Source organism: Drosophila mojavensis, unplaced genomic scaffold (genome assembly GCF_018153725.1).
Source record: "Drosophila mojavensis isolate 15081-1352.22 unplaced genomic scaffold, ASM1815372v1 contig_231, whole genome shotgun sequence".
Taxonomy (NCBI): Eukaryota; Metazoa; Arthropoda; class Insecta; order Diptera; family Drosophilidae; genus Drosophila; species Drosophila mojavensis.
In genome coordinates this window covers 1,232,619-1,254,484 of record NW_025318772.1, presented here as the reverse complement: position 1 = coordinate 1,254,484, position 21,866 = coordinate 1,232,619, and the positions used below count along the sequence as shown (strand labels likewise).

The 21,866-nt window shown below is 41.2% G+C and overlaps 5 protein-coding genes across 5 annotated transcripts; 4 read left to right on the top strand and 1 right to left on the bottom strand.

The window, feature by feature from the left end:
• Positions 1 to 231: 231 nt before the first annotated feature.
• LOC6574572 (rRNA methyltransferase 2, mitochondrial) lies at positions 232 to 1,136 on the top strand. The gene has a single exon (XM_002000579.4). It carries the CDS (start codon positions 268 to 270, stop codon positions 1,030 to 1,032), a length of 765 nt encoding a protein of 254 aa, XP_002000615.3. The 5' UTR covers positions 232 to 267; the 3' UTR covers positions 1,033 to 1,136.
• A 103-nt stretch (positions 1,137 to 1,239) lies between these two features.
• LOC6574571 (transmembrane protein 256 homolog) lies at positions 1,240 to 3,536 on the top strand. The gene is made up of 3 exons (XM_002000578.4): positions 1,240 to 1,599; positions 1,664 to 1,963; positions 3,220 to 3,536. The coding sequence occupies exons 1-3, from the start codon at positions 1,507 to 1,509 to the stop codon at positions 3,361 to 3,363; spliced, it is 537 nt and encodes a 178-aa protein (XP_002000614.1). The 5' UTR covers positions 1,240 to 1,506; the 3' UTR covers positions 3,364 to 3,536.
• A 305-nt stretch (positions 3,537 to 3,841) lies between these two features.
• Positions 3,842 to 13,415, bottom strand: LOC6574570 (probable multidrug resistance-associated protein lethal(2)03659). Its single transcript, XM_032727901.2, has 11 exons — positions 13,128 to 13,415; positions 11,882 to 12,082; positions 11,719 to 11,804; positions 9,434 to 9,593; positions 8,973 to 9,351; positions 8,409 to 8,837; positions 6,724 to 7,883; positions 5,819 to 6,306; positions 5,484 to 5,749; positions 4,496 to 5,425; positions 3,842 to 4,426 (listed from the first exon to the last, which is right to left on the bottom strand). The coding sequence occupies exons 2-11, from the start codon at positions 11,956 to 11,958 to the stop codon at positions 4,388 to 4,390; spliced, it is 4,014 nt and encodes a 1,337-aa protein (XP_032583792.1). The 5' UTR covers positions 11,959 to 12,082; positions 13,128 to 13,415; the 3' UTR covers positions 3,842 to 4,387.
• Positions 13,416 to 13,731: 316 nt separating this feature from the next.
• On the top strand, positions 13,732 to 15,395 carry LOC6574569 (short-chain specific acyl-CoA dehydrogenase, mitochondrial). Its single transcript, XM_002000576.4, has 2 exons — positions 13,732 to 13,882; positions 13,953 to 15,395. Exons 1-2 carry the CDS (start codon positions 13,849 to 13,851, stop codon positions 15,137 to 15,139), a joined length of 1,221 nt encoding a protein of 406 aa, XP_002000612.1. The 5' UTR covers positions 13,732 to 13,848; the 3' UTR covers positions 15,140 to 15,395.
• A 126-nt stretch (positions 15,396 to 15,521) lies between these two features.
• LOC6574568 (mitogen-activated protein kinase kinase kinase 15) lies at positions 15,522 to 21,635 on the top strand. Its single transcript, XM_002000575.4, has 11 exons — positions 15,522 to 15,942; positions 16,052 to 16,246; positions 17,053 to 17,222; positions 17,301 to 17,394; positions 17,475 to 18,275; positions 18,339 to 18,677; positions 18,741 to 19,543; positions 19,614 to 19,763; positions 19,827 to 20,690; positions 20,758 to 21,030; positions 21,107 to 21,635. The coding sequence occupies exons 1-11, from the start codon at positions 15,823 to 15,825 to the stop codon at positions 21,309 to 21,311; spliced, it is 4,014 nt and encodes a 1,337-aa protein (XP_002000611.1). The 5' UTR covers positions 15,522 to 15,822; the 3' UTR covers positions 21,312 to 21,635.
• Positions 21,636 to 21,866: the final 231 nt, after the last annotated feature.

The following is a 21,866-nucleotide window of genomic DNA, read 5'->3' as shown; positions in this document are numbered from 1 at the left end:
TCTTACTGATACATTGAACTGGCTCGGGAATTAAAATATATTTTAGCTTATAACTTTTTTTGAGGATAATAATTAGGCTTTCTTCACATATTTATATTAAATAAGCGGAGCCATACCACCTACGATTTACCGCGATCAACTGTGCATAACAACTTTCGCATGGAACTAGTTAAATTGAAAATACCGAAAATGCGAAATATACTAAATACCTTACAATATGCACACTTCAGTGCTCACTGCAACAGCTGTTTTGTTTATTGTTGCACAATGCGGCAACCGGTAGTCAGCTCATGGAATTTATTAGTTAAACGATTCCTACATACAAACAATGCAGTGCAATTCGCCAAACAACAGCCCAACAACCTTAAGGGTAAAAGTAAAAGCTCTCAGGATTGGTTAACACGGCAGCTGGCGGACCCGTATGTGGAAAAGGCGCGCATGTTAAATTTCCGATGTCGAAGCGCTTTCAAGCTTCTTGAAATGGATGATAAATACAAGATTCTTAAACCTGGCGATGTAGTGTTAGACTGTGGAGCCGCGCCAGGTAGTTGGACACAAGTAGCTGCCGAGCGAACCAATGCAAATGGCAAAACGGAGCGTATGCCGAGGGGTGCTGTATATAGTATAGATCTTCTTCATTTCCACGCAGTGCCAGGAGCGACAATATTTGGAGGAATGGATTTTACTAGCCCTCTTGCTCAGCAACGTTTACGAGAGTCGCTAGCTGGGCGCTCAGTCAACTGCGTTCTCTCGGACATGGCACCCAATGCAACAGGCGTGCGTATGCTTGACCAGGAGAGTATTACAAATCTGTGCTACGAAGTACTCAGGTTTGCCCTTGCAATGTCGGCACCGCAAGCCAATTTAGTTGTAAAAATCTGGGACAATGGCGATGTACCCAAACTGGAACGCGATATTTTGTGCTATTACGAAAAAGTTAAAAGGGTGAAACCACGCGCTAGTCGTGGCGATTCTGCGGAGCATTTCTTACTGGCGCGCGGATTCAAAGGTCTAGCACCAACGGCTACATAGTCATATTTAGTTTTAATAGTCTTATGCAATTGCAAAAATAAAATAAACTAAAATTTTTTACATATTTTTTGAATAGCTGCAAATATATTCATCTTTATAAGTAACGGTCTTTATTATTAACTATGCAACTTACGGTCACACTGGCTAATGTTGTTTTTTAAAGCATATGTATATGTATTTAGTTGGATGCCAAAGCAAGTAGTTGTATTTTCAAATTCATTGAAAAATCGTATACATTTCACTTTAGGACCCATTTCGTTTTTAAAAATATATCGACATAACACTGAAATTTACATTTACAATAACATTTCAGATGCAATCGAATATCGATAACAAGTTATTCACGCACTGAGCCATACTGGCAACGCCATACCGTACTCATCCACTGGCACCAAGCACAATAATATATACGCAAACCAATTGCAGCACCAAAGTATCCTCATATTGGTCTAAATATTAACTAGTTAAAAAAATATGTCGGTCGCTGACACTTTCGAATATATTACGCTTGGCAATCCTGTCAGTCGCGCACTAATCAATTCATCGTCTTCAATACTACGAGCTATAGTAAGTACATCACATCGTACCTGTTTTTCATTTTGTGGCACAATGTTTCATATTTGCATTGCAGGGTCTGCGCCCTAAGAAGATGGTTACAACCGATCATCCGATGGGAGTCCCAATGCAGATTCAACCGTTAAATGTTTCGATGCATCGCATTGTCGGCTGTCACTATAATTTTGTTCGCATTGCCGGCTTGGGAGGTGCATCGGCAATTTTTATGGGCGCCTATTGCAAGTATTTTCTAAAGGATGTCAGTGATCCCAAGGTACAGCAAGACTCGCAGGCATTTGCTGATGTTGCCAATCGCATACATTTCCTACACTCCTTTGCGCTCATGTGCATGCCTTTGGCTCACTATCCAGTCTTTGTAAGTATTTGACATTTATATACCCTATGTGGCGAACTTTTTTTGTTGTTGTTGTGTGTTAGAGAGTATTTTGATTCACTGTAACAAGTAAATACAAAAACAGAAATAGAGAGGGTTAGAGCTACGCTGAACTGTGGGCAATCGTAATCATTTAAAGATAATAAAAAAAAAGGGGGCTTTCCCTTCCTAGAAATCTTTAAAGACTGGTAAGGAATACTATGTGTCCGGCCCTCATAATTTCATACATATTTCCTTGGACATATTGTATCACCACCATAAATATATATTATAAATAGTATATACTTATGCAATTTAAGTTAGTCACGTCCCATCCTATTCCCAACGTCTACTCGGAGCGTATAAATAAAAAAGGCAATTCCATTTCTTTACAGTTTATTGAGCATCATAAAGCTTTTCAGTTATTTTGTCATTTGTAAAAGTTAAATCTTTGAACGGAATTTACAACAACTCACGTTACTCTTTAAATGATTTTTGATTTAGTTCAATATTTATGTGTATATCAATATGTATTTCATGTAAATGTGTATGTAATTGACACACTCGCTTAATTAAAGAAATGAAAATAGAAATGTAAAGAGGCTAATTGAACCATGAGTAAAGTTTGATATTTGCTAAGCGTTACGATCTATAAGAAGTTCAGATTGTATATGAAATATCATTTTTGTTTCTTGTCTCTTCAAAGCTAAAGCTAAATGTTCAACAACCACTAATTGCAGCTTAAAAGTAATTTCAATACCACATTACGAAACTTGTATACGATAATTGCTAACATTTAAATTTAACATCCTTTTTTTTTTTTTGTTATTATAGATGATATGAGAGGTTCAGATCTGATATGGTATAGGGTTTTGAGGATATAGGAAATATGTATTTGGTTTTTAGACTTACGACTAGATTCATCTCTTGAATTTCTTTTGTTTAAAAAATGTACCAAAAGTCAGCTTCAATAACGCTGCTTAAATTTTTCTTTGTTTATAATTTTGTTTTCAGCCTTATGCGATAAGTAAATCGTAGAGCTTGCCTTTGGGTTCCATTTGTTTGTTTTGTTTCGTTTTGTTTGTTCTCAAAGCAAACAACTAAAGCTAACATCAAAATTTGCAGGCCATACATTATTATTGTCTAACACTTAAATGCGGCATAAATAATTTTTGTTTCTTTCTGTTGCCTTTTTTCTGTTTTGTTTGTTTTCTTTTCGTATGCTTAAAAATATGTGAATTATGCTTTCCATTCTGCAGACTGGAGTCTTGATGACCATGGGCACCGTCCTCTTTTCTGGCTGCATGTATTATCGCGCTCTGACTGGTAATAAGCGACTGCAGCACTACGCCACAATCGGCGGATTCTGCTTGATTGGAGCCTGGCTGTCGCTGGTGGTCTAGATGTGATATACGCGCATCATAGGATATAGTACATAGAATTACAAATGGCACACATCTAACTATATATAATAATAAATGTATAAAGTCAACTAAAGCTAAAGCCTAGATGAAGTTTCGTGTGTGATTAGAGCGGCAGCTATATAAACAAATATAAATATATATTATGTATTACATATTTATGCGCTTTTAAAAAGCGTTTTCTTAGTGAGTAATGTGAGCTCTCCTGGTGAGCAGTTGAATTTTAAAACTATTATTATTATTATTTTTTAATTTGTTATCTGTTTGCAGCAAATGGAAGATACAATTTTTCTCTTTATTTGTTTTTGATATTGTTAAATGCATTGAATCTCTATATTTTATAGATGATTTAAATGCAGTTCTATTAGTTGCTTTAACGAACTGAACAGCCAATGTGAAAATAATAGAAATAAAAATATATATATATATATCTTGTGAAACAAAAAATTGGAAATAAAAATTTAAGAAATTGTTACATTTATTTTGTATACCTGTACATTAATAAATTACTATAAAAACACACACATTAATACTAGACGTAACAGTTTATAGTAATCTTTTGTTGTTTTCTTTTTTCTTCTTTTTTTAAATAATCGTTATTGTCGTTACGGAACACATTTTATGCGACCTTTTAAAGGTCTTTTCATTTAGTTTATGATATCAATTTAGATGCTCCAAATTGAGCTCTTATTGTCATACATCTCGTACTATATAGTTCTACGATCTCAATTCAACTAACATTTAGTTGGATTTCATTTGTACATATATGTGTGTGTGTGTGTGTATGTTTTTGTTTGTGTTATAAAAATCCTTTGCTTAACGATTGTTTACTGTTTGCTTATCCTTTTTGTCATTACTTTAACTTGGGCTACCCTAATAGCTTCTGCTTGGAGGCCTCGGCGAATAGGAAGGTCTTTTGTATGCGCGCATTGGCAGCCGGGTGGTTCGTAATTGGTTCCAGTATCTTAAGTATGTAGTCTTTAAAAGCTTTCGGCACGGCGAAATGTCAAGAATCCTTTTTCAACCGCAAATTATCCTCATGCGCCTGTTCAATAAATTATACAAGATATATTTAATGACGTCATTTAGGATATATTACTCCGAGCAGACTCACCTTTTGTGCAACCTTGAGCAGAGCATCGAATGTGGCATCGCCTGTTTGCTTGACCATGCTGTGGAACACCTTCTTCTCGCTCACGGTGAGCAGCTCGAAGGGCGAAGCGAACTCAACGGCACGTCCTGCATCCATAACCAGAACCTTATCCGAATCCATGACCGTGTGCAACCGATGGGCAATTGTTAGCACTGTGCAGTCCTTGAACTTATTCCTAATGGTATTCTGAATGAGAGCATCTGTCTGCGGATCCACGTTGGCCGTCGCCTCGTCCATGACCAGGATGCGATTCTCACGGAGTATGGCACGGGCCAGGCACACCAGCTGGCGCTGACCCACGCTGAAGTTGGTTCCACCCTCGGAGATTTTACTCATCAAGCCGCTGGGCAAGTCGGCAACCACTTGCTTAAGCTTGACCTCTTCCAGTGACTCCCAGAGCTTCACGTCGGAGTACTCATCGAAGGGATCCAAATTGTATCGCATGGTGCCCGAGAACAGAACCGGCTCCTGGGGTATAATTGATATTTTGCTGCGCAAATCATGTAGACCCAGCTCGTTGGTGTCGCGGTGATCGATCACGATTGCGCCCTCGTTGTAAGACAGGCGGAACAGCGCATTGATCAGGGATGACTTGCCGGCGCCCGTGCGTCCCACAATTCCAACCTTCTCACAGGCTTTGATGTCAATGTTCAGCGAACGGAGCACATAGTCCGCATCCTTGTCGGGGAAGTAGCGCAAGCTCAGGTCATCAAATTTAATTTTGCCTTCATCAGGCCAGTCCTTTGGTGGCTTCTTGTTTGGTTTGGACTCAAAGTCGCCCTCCGGCTCCAGATCCTCGTACTCAACGACACGTTCCACCGACGTCATGTTGTTTTCCAGCTCGGCGGACTGACGCATACCCCACTGCACCATGCCTGTCATTCCCATAGCCTGTACGAAGAACTTGGTTAGAAGAATTCGGCAGACAATTTGTTATAGCGATTCGCACCTGGGTTATGGCCAAGCCGACCTCGCCACCGTTTTCGGGCGAGAAGAGGAAGAAACTAAGCGTCACTATGGCGATATAGAGCACACAGATCAAATCCAGCCAATAGCCAAAGGCACGACTCGTCGCCAAGAACATATAAAAGCCAGAGCTGTGCAAGTCCTGGAAATTATCGAACTCCTCAATAAGCTCCTTCTGTGCACCGAAAGCTCGTATCGTAGCCAGACCATTCAGCGAAGCACTCAAATGGGAGTAGATCGGCGAGCGAGCTGTGAGAGATCGAGAGTAAGCATAAATAAAATGTGGATTACTCAATGAATCTGTTGCTCAGCACATACTTGTAGCCTCCAATCGCTTAACATCTCTGGACGTAGTCAGGTAGAAGGAGCGCAGCAGATAGAAGATGATCACCAAGATGAACGTGACCAGCAGATACCACACATTCACAATGCACAGCACCACGATAATGCCCAGGATAACGAGTAAGATCTGCATGACGTCCATCATGACTGATGGCAGAATCTCATCCACCTGACCCAAATCCTTGGAGAAACGATTCAGAATACGACCCGAGGGATTTGTGTTGAAGAAATGCATTGCCGCTCGGGTCACGCCTTGGAACATTTTATTGTGCAACGTCGTCGAACTCTTGGCAGCCAAGTAAAAGAAGAGCACACTGCGCACCAGAGAGAACACAATCACCAAGACATTGATAGCCGTAAAATAGTATATATCGACGGGATCCGTTTCGCTGTTGATTCTCGGCATGAAGGAGCGACGCAACCGTGACATAAAGGTTTCCGCTTCGCCTTCGTTTTTATTGACCCTGAAAATGAGGTGAGCATAATATTGAATTTAGTTATATTATCAACATACTGTTAGATAACATCCACATACTAGTAATTAGCAGTTGCATTATTAACATAATGTAAAGATTACATGTCTTGATTGTTTACGCTCTGTTGACGAAATCAACTGAACAAAAATCACATCTAATCGCTTTCGCTCTGAGTAAGAGACTTCGGGTTTTTCGAATTTGATTGCTGTTGAATTGAACTATTCGTGTGGTGCTCTTTTAACGAAAATCGTTTAGGGACTGATACGATTCGTATAAGACACTCAACTAATACAGGGAATAGTTTGAGCGAAATAAGCACAGCCGATCGGGAACGACTAGCGGACGCTCAACAGTTACACATTTGCGAGCTGCATATGTATGTAAGTTTTCCAGTTGTTTACTTACCAGTACGATAAGAACATATCACCGCCCGAGGCCAGAACTTGAGCACCAATGCAGAAGAAGGCAAACACAATGAATAGGAAGTAACCATTGGCAGCGAAGTACTTCTTGTAGAGATTCCAGCCAATGCGTCCCTCGGTGCGAGCTTCCTGCGCCTGCATGGGCGACTCCATTACCACGGATTCGGCGCCCGATTCCATGGACGATACACTGTTCTGTCGGCTGCGACGCGTGCTGATCTGCGATAGCTTTCGCTTGTCGGGTGCATCGCCGGCGCCCTCTTCCTTCTTGCTGGGATCGGTTAACATTTGGGCAAAGTCCAGGCCACTCTTGCACATGGACTCATAGGTGCCCTTGGCGCTGATCTTGCCCTTGTCCATAATGACAATTAGATCGGCCTGCTCCAGAAACTGCAGCTGATGGGTGACCAGCAGCACAATGTTATCCCGCAAGTAGCCGCGCATGCACTGATCAAACAGGTGACGGCCTACATGAGTGTCCACAGCACTGAGGGGATCATCCAGCAGGTAGATATCGGCCTTGCGGTACACTGCTCGTGCCAGACTGATACGTGCCTTCTGGCCACCAGACAGGGAGGCACCACGCTCGCCCACAATTGTCTTATCTCCATACGGCAGCAGCTCAAAGTCACGTTCCAGCGCACACTTCTTCACCACCTGGCGATAGCGACTCTTGTCCATGGCTAGACCGAACAGGATATTCTGACGCACGGTGCCCGTAAACAGCCACGGCTCTTGGGATGCATACGAGAGGGTGCCATTCACTTTTACACTGCCCGATTCCGGAGGCAGCTCGCCGAGCACCGTTTGTATCAGACTGGACTTGCCAGCACCGACAGGTCCAATGACAGCCACCAGCTGGCGCGGCTTGAACTTCAGATTAATGTTATCCAGCGTATACTCGGTAGACTTGGAATCCCACTTGGCCTTCATCTTGGTAATATTTATGCCGACCTCCGTCTCGCTAGACCGGCGACTGTTCGGCTTCAGCACTCCTGTCACTGTGGCCACAGCCTCCTCCACAATGGTACCGGGCGGCTTCAGTTTCTGATCGTTCGCATCATGAGATTTGTCGCGCACTTTCGTCTCCTCATGCATCATGAACTTCTGTATACGGCGAATGGATACGAGCAACTCAGCAAACTGTTGAGAAATTAATAACAGAATGTGCAACAATTTATAATATAATAATAAATCATTTAACTTTGTTTATTCATATTGAAAAGTTCATTTATCCCGCCACTTAGCAACATAGATCTGTTATGTTAAGCAGCAGTGACATTTCAAGTTATCAACATTATTTTAAAATCTGCGCTGTTAACGGCGTGCAGGGTAAATTTTGTTAATATTTTTGAATATCAGGTGAAGCAACTCAAAATACAATTAATATTCACGAAATAAAAAACTCAGAAAAAGATTAAATATATTACATTTTTAAGTTTAAACAAATCGACATTAATTTGTTAATCTGAAAGTGATAAACTAGACATGTAAACATGCAAGTTGAATACTTCCGTTAAAACCATTATTTTTAATCTCTGGCATGTAAACATTAACTTAAATAATTCTGTTAGTCATTATTTTACACAGATCCTTCTTTAAGGTCCTGTTAACCTATTTTTCAAACACATAAGGTATTGCTTTAGAGTAAAGAAAGATTGTTTTTACCTGTGAGATGCCCATGGGGAAGTAGATGGTCATTGTGTTACGCAGAATGTTGTAGTAGGCGGTTATGGCAAAGGCCTTCTCTGCGGTCAGCAGCTTGCCGAGCAGCACGAAGCCCACCAGACTGACAAACACCGAAATGCGCGTCACATACATAATAAAACTCTGCAGCGTGCCACGAATGTAGTTCACCTTTCGGATGGCATTCATCTCCTTGCCGCGCACGTAGTTGATCATGTTGCTGAATGGTATTTCCCAGGCGTACATTTTGATCACCTGAATGCCCGATATGATTTCGTTCATCATGCGCACACGTTCATCCGTACGCAAAGCTGTTTTCAGACGCAGACTCGACGTCTTCTTGCCGAGATATGCCTGGAGGGGTATGAAGAGCAACATAATAGCCACGCCGAAGAATGCTGAAACGCCAATCTGTCGAGGAGTACGCAAATATAATGATTATGATACGGTAAAGGAGATGATTATCTTTGCAAATTTCTACTGCTTTTATTGCAAAGTATATTTAATTTGTATATCAGTTAACAGTCAATCTGGGACTTTGCCTACCTCCCGGTACATGAGCCAGGTGACCACAGCGATCTCCACTGGGCCCAGCCATAAATAATGCGTGTGTATCACGGAGACATCCAGACGGCCGACATCATTCGATATGAGATTAACCACCTGGCCGATTGTTGTATCGCCCAGTGCCGTACGACTGAGTCGCAACGCCTTGCGATAAATCATGCTGCACATGGCGACGCGCACCTTCATGCCCGTGTGGAACATGCCCAGCATATAGGGATGCATGAATAACACATTGAAGGCGCTGCACAAGATTACGCCGACGGCGTACAGATATGCTGTGGTCTTATCGTCGCTCTCCAGATTGTTGGTATCCGAATAGTAGGCCACTAAGCCGCCCAGGCACAGAGGCTGTGTCACGCTGTCAAGGATTAAGAACCATAATTATGATCATAAATAACTACAGATATTTAGTGAGGGGGGAACGGAGGTGTGGCGCTTACCGGAAACCCATTTCCACAATAAACAAAGCCAAACCGAGTAAGCCAAAGTTCAAGCCGAAGACGCTCATCGTTGCCTTGAACAAGCTGGGCTCCTTCTTCTTCTTACGCTTCTCCTCCACCTCCTTCTCCCATGCCTTGCTCAGCTTCTTGCCAAGTGTATCTGAAAGGTAAAAATGTTCACACAATTACTATAAAAATATCTTGAAAGCTAAGTGGTATGGATGGGCGTGTAATTATTTCAGTAAAAATTACATTGTAATCAAGTTTAGCGTATATCAACTCGAATCGAAGCCTTGCCATTATATTGCATTATACACATTAAAGTTACACAGTTTATATATTCTTTATACAGTTTATATATTCTTTATACATACAATTACTTAATCAATTCTTATATCAGCTCACTTTAAATCAAAGTGTAACAGAAATTACCTAACTTTCAATGTTTAAGTTATAGGTTCGATTCAGAGCATTCTGCAGTTCAGCTTAGATTATTTCTTTTACTCTTTACAGTAGTCTGATTAATTATATACAAGTGATTTCATTAGTAAGAATGCTGAGTCAAGGTTTTACGATTCAAGTCCATGATTTTTATCGGCCATAAATAGGTATATCAAGCTTTGCGTTTCCATTGTCTATGTGAATTATGGCCTTCTTAAAGCAAGAAAAAAAACCCCTATCGCAGTCAGCTGTCTCGTGGGCTTATCTCTTATCAGCTAACTGGCTAATCGCACCTGGTCAAAGCTAGTTGTATGTGCGGCCGCTCAGGCCCCTAACTATATGCTATATCACATCCATATATAGAAATGTATATAGTACATACTAAGTCAGAGACACTTCCGCACTGGTTTTTGGCCAATCTAAAGTGGCCATAAGACTCTATATACTCCATATACTAGACCCAAGTATTTGATAAATGGAAAAAACCGGGAATTAGCTATATGCCAATGTTTACCTATATAAATATTTACTAAAGACGCATGCCAGATTAGATTGGACGCTTGCCCACTTATTGTCAGCCGTTGGTGTCTCTATAGGCACATTTATTTTAGGGCCAATGAGCGCGCGATATATTCTCGTATATCTCATATATCATGGAGCGGTCAAATTGGGCGAGAGCTCATTAATTGCGGCAATGCCTGCTTGTCAAAGTTATCAAAAAGTTATCAGAGCTCAACTTTTTTGGCACTAACAGCTACTGATTTTTATTATTTTTATTAATGGTTCCATAAAAATCAAAGTTCAATTTCCATGATTAACTAGTTCCCACTGATAAGCGTGATAAACTTTAAACCTATTGCATATTATAGAATATTTTATAGGCGTCAATTGACAGAAATCTTATCTGGCGATGACTTTCCATAAGACTTATGAGGAATCGCTTCCGATAATACATGTCCATGTATCTGGCATGCAATAGTTAGCTCTGATCCTATGCATGGCAAAGACCACGCCAAATGTCTCAAGCTAAAAATGGACTGCTTATCCATCAGACAGGCTTCCTGCTCACATGCTCTATTCTATCTAATCGAAGAACCAAACAAAATACAACAACAAGCTGCTGTACTTTTAAGTGGCGTCCCAGTGCGTGGTTGTACCGCCTTTAGCCACTCGAAAGCACACGTAAAATATGTCTGAAGAGTTGATATTTCCATAGATAATACACTGTGTAAGATTTGTCATAGCAGAGTTTTGTTAAAAAAAAAAAAAAAACCCAAATGAAATTATATTTCAGGCCCTTTGGACATGATGTAAGAAAGTCAAGTTAAGTGACTATAAAAATAAAATCTTTATAAACGAAGCAAGTCGAGTTTACTAAATTGATAAGAGTTGTGTCTATATAATGCACTTATTTGCATAGATAATAACTATAGCCTAGTTGTATTGAGTTCATAGATAATAATAGATAATTAGAAGCAAGTTTATATAATCTAATTATAAATATAATATATAAAATTTATATATACCCAAAATTAATAACTTTTATCGAAACATAAGTTTGTACTAAAGTTAATGAAAAGCTGCTCTATTTATATCTAGAAACTCTCGCTGCTTTATGAAGAAGTTAGGAGACCGAATCATTTAATTAATTTTGTTATATCTGGAATGCACTTGCTGTTTCAATTAAACATTCATTTGAATTAAATGTTGAGTGTTTATTTTTGATTATTGATCAGATTTTTTTTTTTTTTTTTTTTAGTATTTCTTCTCTTTGATTTCCTTCTATGCTGATTCAGTTATTAACTCGCGGTTATTTATAATTTTTGGAAAAGTCATGTATTTACCTGACTTGTGTTCCTTTAGGGCCCTATAGAGATCGCTTTCGTCGAGCGTCTTTTTGCGTCCCTTGAAAAATGTCGGCATGGTATAGCTAAGGGTAAAGGAAAAATTAATACGTAAATGAGCTAAATATTATATAATTTATATTTATATATCTCTCGAACTTACCAAAACATTAGCGAGGACAACGGATTCGATCTCTCGCGCGGATTCTCCGGCAACTCATCTGCGGTGACGGACTGCATTTTGATCTCAAATTACTGTCAATCCGGTTCGATGTCAATATCTCAATAACTTGTCATTTGTTGTGCCAGTGTTCGTATGTGTGTGGGTGTGTGTTCGTGTGTGCTCTGACAGCCACAAGCGCCGCTATAATATAGATGATAAATATGATAACTGTTAATTTGACGTATCAAAATTTAAAGCACTCATCAAACAAAAACAAACATAAAGTACTATTTGCTGATAAAAATCTGTTTTAATTTGTATGAGCACATTGTATAAGCTGGAATCCATTTCAAAAGGCAGCATTAAATCTTATCTGGAATTGAAGGAATCTGAACCATGCTCAATTTATAGATATGCGATTCGAAAACGTCTAGCGAATAACGTTAATCATGGTGAGTTGGCAATAATAAATCATAAGTTTATGATTTGATAAATTATAAGATTTCCATTATGGTTGGGAAAATACAATTTTTTAATTTCTTATATAATAATAGTTATGCAATTCAGTTATAAAATTAATTTCAGAACACTTTCTAGATATTCCCATTGGTGTGATGTCAGTTGATTTGGTTTATAGGGTATTATATATCAGTTCTTAATCCACTTTGAACACAGTTTTTATTTATTTATGACACTTTCTAATGTATTTACGATCATATATTTTCACAATCACAAATGTTATCAGATCGTATATAGTATATATTTTGATATTGAACAGCTGATACAAGGACGAAACGTGTTTAACTCACAGAATGGCACTGGAACTCCGACAGGCAGTTGATCTGTAACTGAGCTCTTGGCCAGATATAAGAGGCACTTTTATAGCCAGCGAGTGAGTGATTAAGGCGGTAACTCAATGCTGTTATCAGCGTTCGACTTCGCTTTTGTTTTGTGATCGAGTAGAGATTTGATAAGCGTTGGCCGGACTAACAAATTCTGAATGAAATTTAAACGTTATCTAAAACGCTGATAATTCTAACTAGTCGAAGGCTGCAGCTGCACCAGTTATTACCACATATCAGAGGCTTGTCAAAAGCATAAGCAGAAGCACAAGCAGAAGCTCGAATTTATGCTATTGCGTACTTTGTTTGCCTTTGTAAATAAACAAACTTTCCTCTTGTTTGTGGTCAAAACTTTTCCTTACTGTCTATACAAATTTAAGCAAAAATATAGCTTAACATCTTACCAGCTGATTTACGATGAAGCAATTTGTAGCCTCTCAAATAAATTAGCAAAACATAAACATACAAAGAAAAAATAAATAAAATAGACAAATGATGAAGGTAGAAAAAAAAAAAAATACACAAAACTTGACTGCAAATCAATAAACAAGTATGGTGCCAATTGAAACACGTGCAATTCACTTATAAACACTAGTTATTATTGTCGCTTTCAAATAAATGGTGCCCTGTGTTCGTCTTTTTATAGAATTAAATGTAATTGTGCAATAAAAAAAAACGTTAAACAAGTTTGTGAGAGCTCGAAATTTGGTCTGCTTCTTCTCTGATTTTCAGCGGCGCAGGCGTACTCCTTACGATAACATATCTATTGATATCCATGAATGCTGAAATTGAACAGATTCTGCGGTTTTTATACTAAGTATGGGTTTTAGATAAAAATAAATGAGTTTTTAATAATATTATTTATGTTGGTTATAAATTGAAATATCATACAGCTTAATTTAAACTTTAGCATTGCCCGCGCTGTAAGTACCGCAAGCCTAACAGTATGTTAATGCAGTACGCGACCGCCGTTTGTGTATGATATATCGATAGACCCAAAAATGCATATCGAATCCATATTTTTTAATAAGCGGTTTAATTTACAACATAATAATTGCTTTAGCACGGCTACCAATTTGCTAAATAATTAAGGAAAAAGTATATTTAAGATTTATTTTTAGCAAAATGCAGTCAATATTAAGGAGCAGTCTGAGTGTTGGTAAGTTAACGTTTCCACTGGACTTTGACTTGTTGATATGTATACTCGATCATCCTTAACACCTTATCAGCCCGTCAGACACTGCATAGAAGGCAAATTGCCTCGCTCGCTGCGCTACCAGATACGCATCAGATGCTGCAGAAAACATGCCGTGACTTTGCCAACTCCGAGCTGGTGGGTGAAAATGCCGCAAAGTTCGATCGTGAACATCTTTATCCAGGGGCACAAATTAAAAAAATGGGCGAACTGGGTCTCATGGCCGTCTCTGTGCCGGAGGAACTTGGCGGCACCGGCTTGGATTATCTGGCCTATGCCATTGCCATGGAGGAGATCTCACGTGGTTGCGCCTCAGCTGGCGTGATAATGTCGGTCAATAATTCTCTGTATTTGGGGCCACTACTGGGCTTTGGAAATGATGCTCAGAAGGCTGCCTACATCACGCCATACACAACAGGCGAACGTGTGGGCTGCTTTGCTCTATCCGAGCCTGGCAATGGTTCCGATGCGGGCGCTGCGTCCACCGTGGCCACGGAGAAGAGCGATCGGTATGTGTTGAACGGCACCAAAGCATGGATAACGAATGCCTTCGAGGCGGAGGCAGCTGTAGTCTTTGCCACCACCAACAAGCAACTGAAGCACAAGGGCATCTCCGCATTTATAGTAGATAAGGGAATCAAGGGTTTTTCGCTGGGAAAGAAAGAGGACAAGCTGGGTATACGCGGCTCCTCCACCTGCCAGCTCATATTCGAAGACTGTGAAATACCCAAGGAAAACCTGCTGGGCGGAACGGGCCTTGGCTTTAAGATTGCGATGCAGACTCTGGATGCCGGACGCATTGGCATTGCTGGCCAGGCGCTGGGCATCGCGCAGGCCTCTCTGGAATTGGCCGTTGACTATGCGCAGAAGCGTCAGGCCTTCGGCAAGCCCATATCTAAGCTACAGGCCATACAGCAGAAGATTGCGGATATGTCGCTGGCTGTGGAGTCGGCCCGTCTACTAACTTGGCGCGCTGCCTGGCTGAAGGACAACAAACTGCCTTATACGAAGGAGGCGGCAATGGCCAAACTAGCTGCCTCCGAGGCGGCTACACTGTGTGCTCATCAGTGCATCCAGGTCTTGGGCGGTATGGGCTATGTAACCGACATGGCAGCCGAACGCCATTATCGAGATGCGCGCATTACCGAAATCTACGAGGGAACCTCGGAGATTCAACGGCTGGTTGTGGCGGGCTCAGTAATCAAGGAATACGCAAGTTAATTATATAATGCCAGCTCGCTTTAAAACATACTTTTAAGTAAAAAGTCTTAATGCAATAATGTCTTGAAAAGACTAAAAGATGCCCGATTTTAAATACGTTTTAGGCACGCAACAGGTGTTATGTGGGCGAAGTAAAATTAAATTTATTGGCTATGCTTAATGGCCCCTTAAATTAATTACCTAAAATGAATATTTTTTTATATATATGGTAACGAAATAAACTCAAAATTATGAATTTGCTAATTTTTATAAACAAGCTCCAAATTCAAGTTATTTGCAATCTTTTGCTGTTAAACTTTACCGTACAGCAGGCGAATTGCGCTGTTAAAACGCTCTGTTAAATACACACAAATCACACCATGTGAAGTATTTCCACTTGCGCTATACTTGGTCACACTGTCAGCTATTTTACGGCGGCGTCAACATCCAGTCTGTGCACATTTCAACAAAATTTCGTTTTGTTCGGTAGTAATACGTTATAAAACATTTAGCACTGTGTAATTTACGCGAGTTTGTGGTAATGAAGCTGTTTACAATTTGCAACAAACCCAACGCACGTTAGCAACAACGTACTAGCTCTGCTGCGTTTCACGTATACCCCTCCATCACCCTCCCAACCGCGTCAACCTTCAATAGGCGCTGCGCCAGGAATAGCCCAATAGGCCAATACAGCGACATCAGCTATGGATGTTGTTTGTGTAATTGACACCATTGTGGGCGATCATTTAGAGGATCGCCTCTGCGCCCTAGAGGAGGTCAAACAAGCTGTACAATCGGCTGGAGCGAACTTTCAGCGTGTGCAGGTGCGTTGGCGGTTCAAATGAAAATACAACAATAATAATGGAAAAAGAAAAAACTAAAGACATCGAATGTTATACAATAATAATAATTGAAAATATTCGGTCTCTGCAGTTCGAGCGGTTGGATTTTGGCGAAACGAATGTGCTGGAAACATTCTATAATGCTGATGTAGCCGTCATTGACTTGAGTATATTAACCCAACAGCGTCCACTCTCCTATCACTATGGAGTGCGCGAAAGCTTTGGCATGAAGGAGAACATTTTAATTTACAACGATTTGGAGTCGAAGCAGACGCTCAGCCTGAAGGTGTGTAGACAAACAGTTGTGCACGCGTTTAGATTTGCAAAGATGTTGACAGTAAAAAAGTAAAAAGAAAACAGCGAATGCAAAGCAAGAACAAAAACACAGCATAATCGGCCTTGTTTTGCCGATAAGATAAATGACACAGCAATAGGGTTCTTTTTCTAGTTCGATTTTTTTTTTAACATCAGACGCAGCAAGCACTCGTGTTTGTTGCTGTTAGTTTTTGCTATGCTTCCGTTCTGTGAAATAAGAAATAGTTGTTATTTTTGTTTTTGGCCGCTGCAGCACGAAGCGCTAAAACAATAAAAGAAATAACAACAAGAGCAACAACAAAAGCTGAACGGACGCCAACGCAAAACTCAAAACAACACGCACGCCGCTCACACACAAACAACGTAACACACACACACACACACATAAGCATGCTCACAATAAACAAACGCTATGCTTGCTTGCACTAACAGTGGCGTGCGTAAAAGCATGTCTAGCTTAAAGAATGTTTGAGGAATTTATTTGTTTTGACATTATAGCATCCACAAAACAGATTTCACTTTATACAAACAGTTTCGTCCAAAAATACATGTCTGCTTTCGTTTATAAATATTTCTTTTATAACGTAGCATATGTATTGTCTAGATTAAATATTGTTTGTTGTGAACTTGCACTTCTAACGCTGATGTCCATAAATGTATATCTGTCTAAGAAAAATGCTAAGAATCAAATATTGTTTTATGCAGCACATCGCCTGCATCACAGTGGCGCCCAAAAAAATATGTCCAGCTCTTTAATATCTTAACTCTGCTTTACAGCTCTCTTGTGCCAACTACCTGTTTCTCAGCTATAAGCGTAACGCTGAGACCAATACCTGCAATCTAACAAACCAGGCCAGCACCAAGGAGCAACCAACTGATGGGCGTGTGCCAACCACATTACAGGCGAGGCTCAAGCGCAAGTTGCAAGATGTTGAAATACAATCAAAGTCCGTACTGGCAGCACACTCATCATTTCATTGCAATTCCGGCCTTTTATTTACATGAACTCTTTCTCCCCACTGCAGGGCCCATATGCGGGAAAAATTTCTCAGTGATATGCGAGCGGCGCGTGATGCCTACGCGCCCAGCGACGATAAGCTAAAGAGCATTCTACATGGGGTAAGTTCAACGGACATACCTATGTTTACATATACATGTCTGGAAGTATGATTACTCAATTTATTTGGCGTTATTTTTAGATGCGTAAACGCCTGGACGATCCCCACGTTCTCTCTGGCGAGGTATTGCACAGTTTTATGTGCTCCCTGCGGGATGTGCAGGATTATGATGCAATGGTGCGTCTGGTGAATGATTTGAAGAACATACCAAATACGCGCAAATATGTGGAGACAGGAAATATGAGTTTCTTATATGCGTTCGCATTGAATCGACGCAATCGACCGGGAGATCGTGAGAAAGCACTGGAATCATCACTCAAAGCGCTCGAGAAGAAGGAGAATCACTTTCCGGACATGTTGTGCCTGTGCGGACGTATCTACAAGGATATGTTCGTGGAGTCGGACTGTACGGATAAGACGAGCCTCGAAAATGCCATCAAGTGGTATCGCCAGAGCTTCGAAGTGCAGCCAAATGAATATGCAGGCATAAATTTGGCTACACTGCTCGTGATCGAAGGCAAGGAATTTAGCAATACGGTCGAGCTGCAGCATATTGGCATGACACTGAACAATCTCATTGGCAAAAAGGGCAGCTTGTCGACGCTCAATGGCTACTGGGACGTGGCCACATTCTTTGAGATATCTGTGCTTGCCGAGGACTACGTCAAGGCCATCCAAGCAGCCGAGTGTATGTTCAAGCTGAGGCCGCCTGTTTGGTCGCTCAAATCAACTATTGGCAACATATCGTTAATACATCGCTTTCGACGCAAGCCCGACGATCGACAGGTGCCCATTGAGGAGCAGGCCTTTCAGTTCTGGATGGATTTCTTCCTGGAGGCCATAAACGTCAATGAGATTAATAGTATACGTTTTCCTATATTGGTATGTACTCTAGGTGATCAATTGAAATATTCACTCATTGAATAATATTTTATTCCTTTGCAGATACTCGAACCCAACAAGATTTATATGCCCAGTTATGTGACCATCAACATGGATGCCGATGAGAAATCCATACAGATTGTCAACATATGCGTGGCTCACTCGAAGAATGCCTGCAAGAAGCTGCACGACTTTCTGTTTGTTGCTTCGAAAATCAAGTCTGTTAGTCTGTACAAACGGGACGATCTGTGTGCTTATCTCTATGTGCATCACAATTCGGACGATTTTCAAATCTACTTTCCGTCCACCGAGAGCCGGCAACGCTTTTACGATCGCATATTGGAAATGACTGCGGACCAGGAGGTATTTGTGAATCTGGAGACTGATGAGGCGCAAATCGAGGTGAGCGTTATTGAACCAAAGCGAACCGAAAAACCCGTATGCTAACTTATCAAACACTTGCAGTACGAGTACGATTACAATGAGCAGAATCGCAAGATTACGCTGGGTAAGGGCACCTATGGAACGGTGTATGCGGCGCGGGATAAGCAGACACAAGTCCGAATTGCCATTAAGGAGGTGCCGGAGAAGAACTCGCAGGATGTGCAGCCGCTGCACGAGGAGATCAAGCTGCACTCGCAGCTGCGTCATCGCAATATTGTACAGTATTTAGGGTCGCGATCGGAGGATGGCTTCTTCAAGATCTTCATGGAGCAGGTGCCCGGTGGTTCGCTATCCGATTTGCTAAAGACCAAGTGGGGTCCGCTCAAGGATAACGAGTCCACCATGGCCTTCTACTCCAAGCAGATACTGCAGGGTCTCAAGTATCTACACGAGCAGGACATCGTGCATCGCGACATCAAGGGCGACAACGTGCTTGTGAACACGTACAGCGGCGTGGTCAAGATCTCCGACTTTGGCACTTCGAAGCGCCTGGCGCGCATCAACCCCATGACAGATACATTTGCTGGCACTCTACAGTACATGGCACCGGAGGTCATCGATCAGGGCGTGCGTGGCTATGGACCGCCCGCAGATATTTGGTCCTTTGGCTGCACAAATGTTGAGATGGCCACGGGCAGCCCTCCCTTTAGCGAACTGGGCAATCCACAAGCAGCCATGTTCAAGGTGGGCTTCTACAAGAAGCATCCCAACATACCGGAGGAAATGTCCACAAATGCCAAGAACTTCATACTGCGCTGCTTTGCCATTAGCGTTCAGGATAGGCCTTCTGCACTGGAACTGCTCGACGATCCTTTTCTCACAGAGTAAATAAGCCATACATAGTTGACTATTGTCATCGCTCAGTTATTAACAGTGGTTCGTTTTCTCTTACAGTAAGCCGCGCAAGATGCGACCTGCTTTGCCCATTAACACCTCAGAGTTCGGACGCAGCATCTCTGTACCTGCAGATCGTTTGGTGCACAAATCCAATCCGCCTTTGACCTACCATACCACATCGAATACGCCCACCACTCCCGAATTGGAGTAAGTACTAGCAATTTACTTTAATATGCCTTTTATTCACTTTTCGTATAATACATCATTTAGCGCACCGCTTGGCACTGCCTCGGTGGATAATGAAAGTAGTACACAGAATTTCATTATTGAACGTCGCAATTCCTCTGGCTATCTGCTGTCGCCAGACATCGAACCACAGACGCCATCGCTACGTACCAGCATTAGTGATACGAGCGAAACGGATGGGTTTTATCGTTTGAAAAAGGATTCGCAGCGGCGTGCCACGCTATCCAAGGTACTGATGCTGGATGAATCGAAGATCTGCGAGATTTGGGAGAAGAAGATCAATGCCGATCAAAACTTTATAGCCATACGTAATAGCGATCTGGTGCTGCTAATACGCGGTCTGCGGGATTATATTTCAAACGAGAACGAGAAGCATTTGGAGGCAACCATCAACGAACTGAAGCAGAAGTTGGATAATGATACCGTCGCACTGGATCATCTGCATTTGGCGTTATACTCATTTCAGGATGCGGTTGTGTCGGCCCTGCGGCTGCACTGCATCAAGCCGCATTGGATGTTTGCGTTGGACAATCTAGTTAAGCGCGCCGTGCAGGCGGCTGTCACAATATTCTCACCCGAACTAGGCGCCAATTTGGCGGATAAGGATTTGTCAGGTAATGACGATGAGAGCGTGCATAACGCAGGACCACAGTCAACTCCAGAGGTTCAAGAGAAGCAGCCTAATGCGTTTGATAAGGTGCAAGTCAGTGGCAATGGCAGCGGCTCTGATCAATTGGATGGAATCGGCTCAGTGGAGTGTGTGCGAATCCTCCGAGATATACGCGACAATCAAAAGCAGAATCACTTAGAGATTATGGAGCAGAATCGTCAGAGTCTGCGTGCTCTGCATAGCATCAGTATCTATATGGGCGGTCGCAAGCGATTAAGGTGAGTCGAGGATCGTATATGACAAATACTAAAATCTATAATGATTTTATTTCGCTTTGTCTTGCAGACGAACCTTCAACGGCTTCAACAAGAAATGCCATAGAATGAGTCCGAACGGGGCGGGAAATTCTGCACCGCGTCCAATCCGAAATGCCAACACCCGCCGCCAGCTAAGCAAGTACAATTTTGGTCTGCACGAGATAGACGAGCAATTGGAGCAGTGGCTAGCGCAGCATCATATCGATGAATTCTCAAAGACACTCATACTGAATGAAGGTTTCACGTTTGAGGACTTCATTTATAACATGGAGAAACTAGATTTAATGCGTCTGGGTCTGCGGTTAGTATTTCCTTTCTCATGTATACTATATATATTCTGTTATAATATTACAACCATTCAATATGATTTCTTTTAGCGTTGGCATCGAGGTGCGCTTGTGGAAACTCATCATTCAGGAACGCGCCTGCACTTCGATGTGCATGGAGAGTCCATCCGACACGGACGACAAGCCGGTCAACAATAATACCATCACAACAAATTCAACTGATGAAGATATTATAAACCTTGCCAAGGGCAAGTTCAAGAAGAGCGAAAGCGAATACGCTTCTTGCAGCGAATGACTAAGCCGCCCCAGAAACCAATTGGATTTCAAGTAGTGGAGTGAGAATGGGACAGGGAGAGAGGAGAATTGTTGTTGTTTTAACTGATTCTGTTTAATTGTAAATGTTGTCATATTTTTCGTGCTGTTACTAACAGTTGCAAATGCCTAGCCTTAAGTTGAAAGTTTTTCAAACGCCTTAAAATGAATTTTCCACACACACACATAAATTGTATCTATGTGTGCTGCGTGCATTGTTTTTGCCTTTTATCTACTATGCATGTTAATTTATAATACGAAACTTAAGTGCCTTTAAATTAAAAAAAAAAAAAAAAAAAAAAAAAAACAAACTAATTAAAAATTAAAAAAAGAAACATAATAAACTGAAATACACTATGAAAAATAAATGAAAGTGTTGAGCTAACTAAATAATGTGTTTGTTTTTGATACGATTATAATTAATGTGTGATTCATCTGTTAAATTAAGTTTACAGATTACAGAATGTTAAAATAACATAGACAGAATCATTACACTGGCTAACATCTGTTAGTTCCTAAGAATGCTATAGTTAAAACA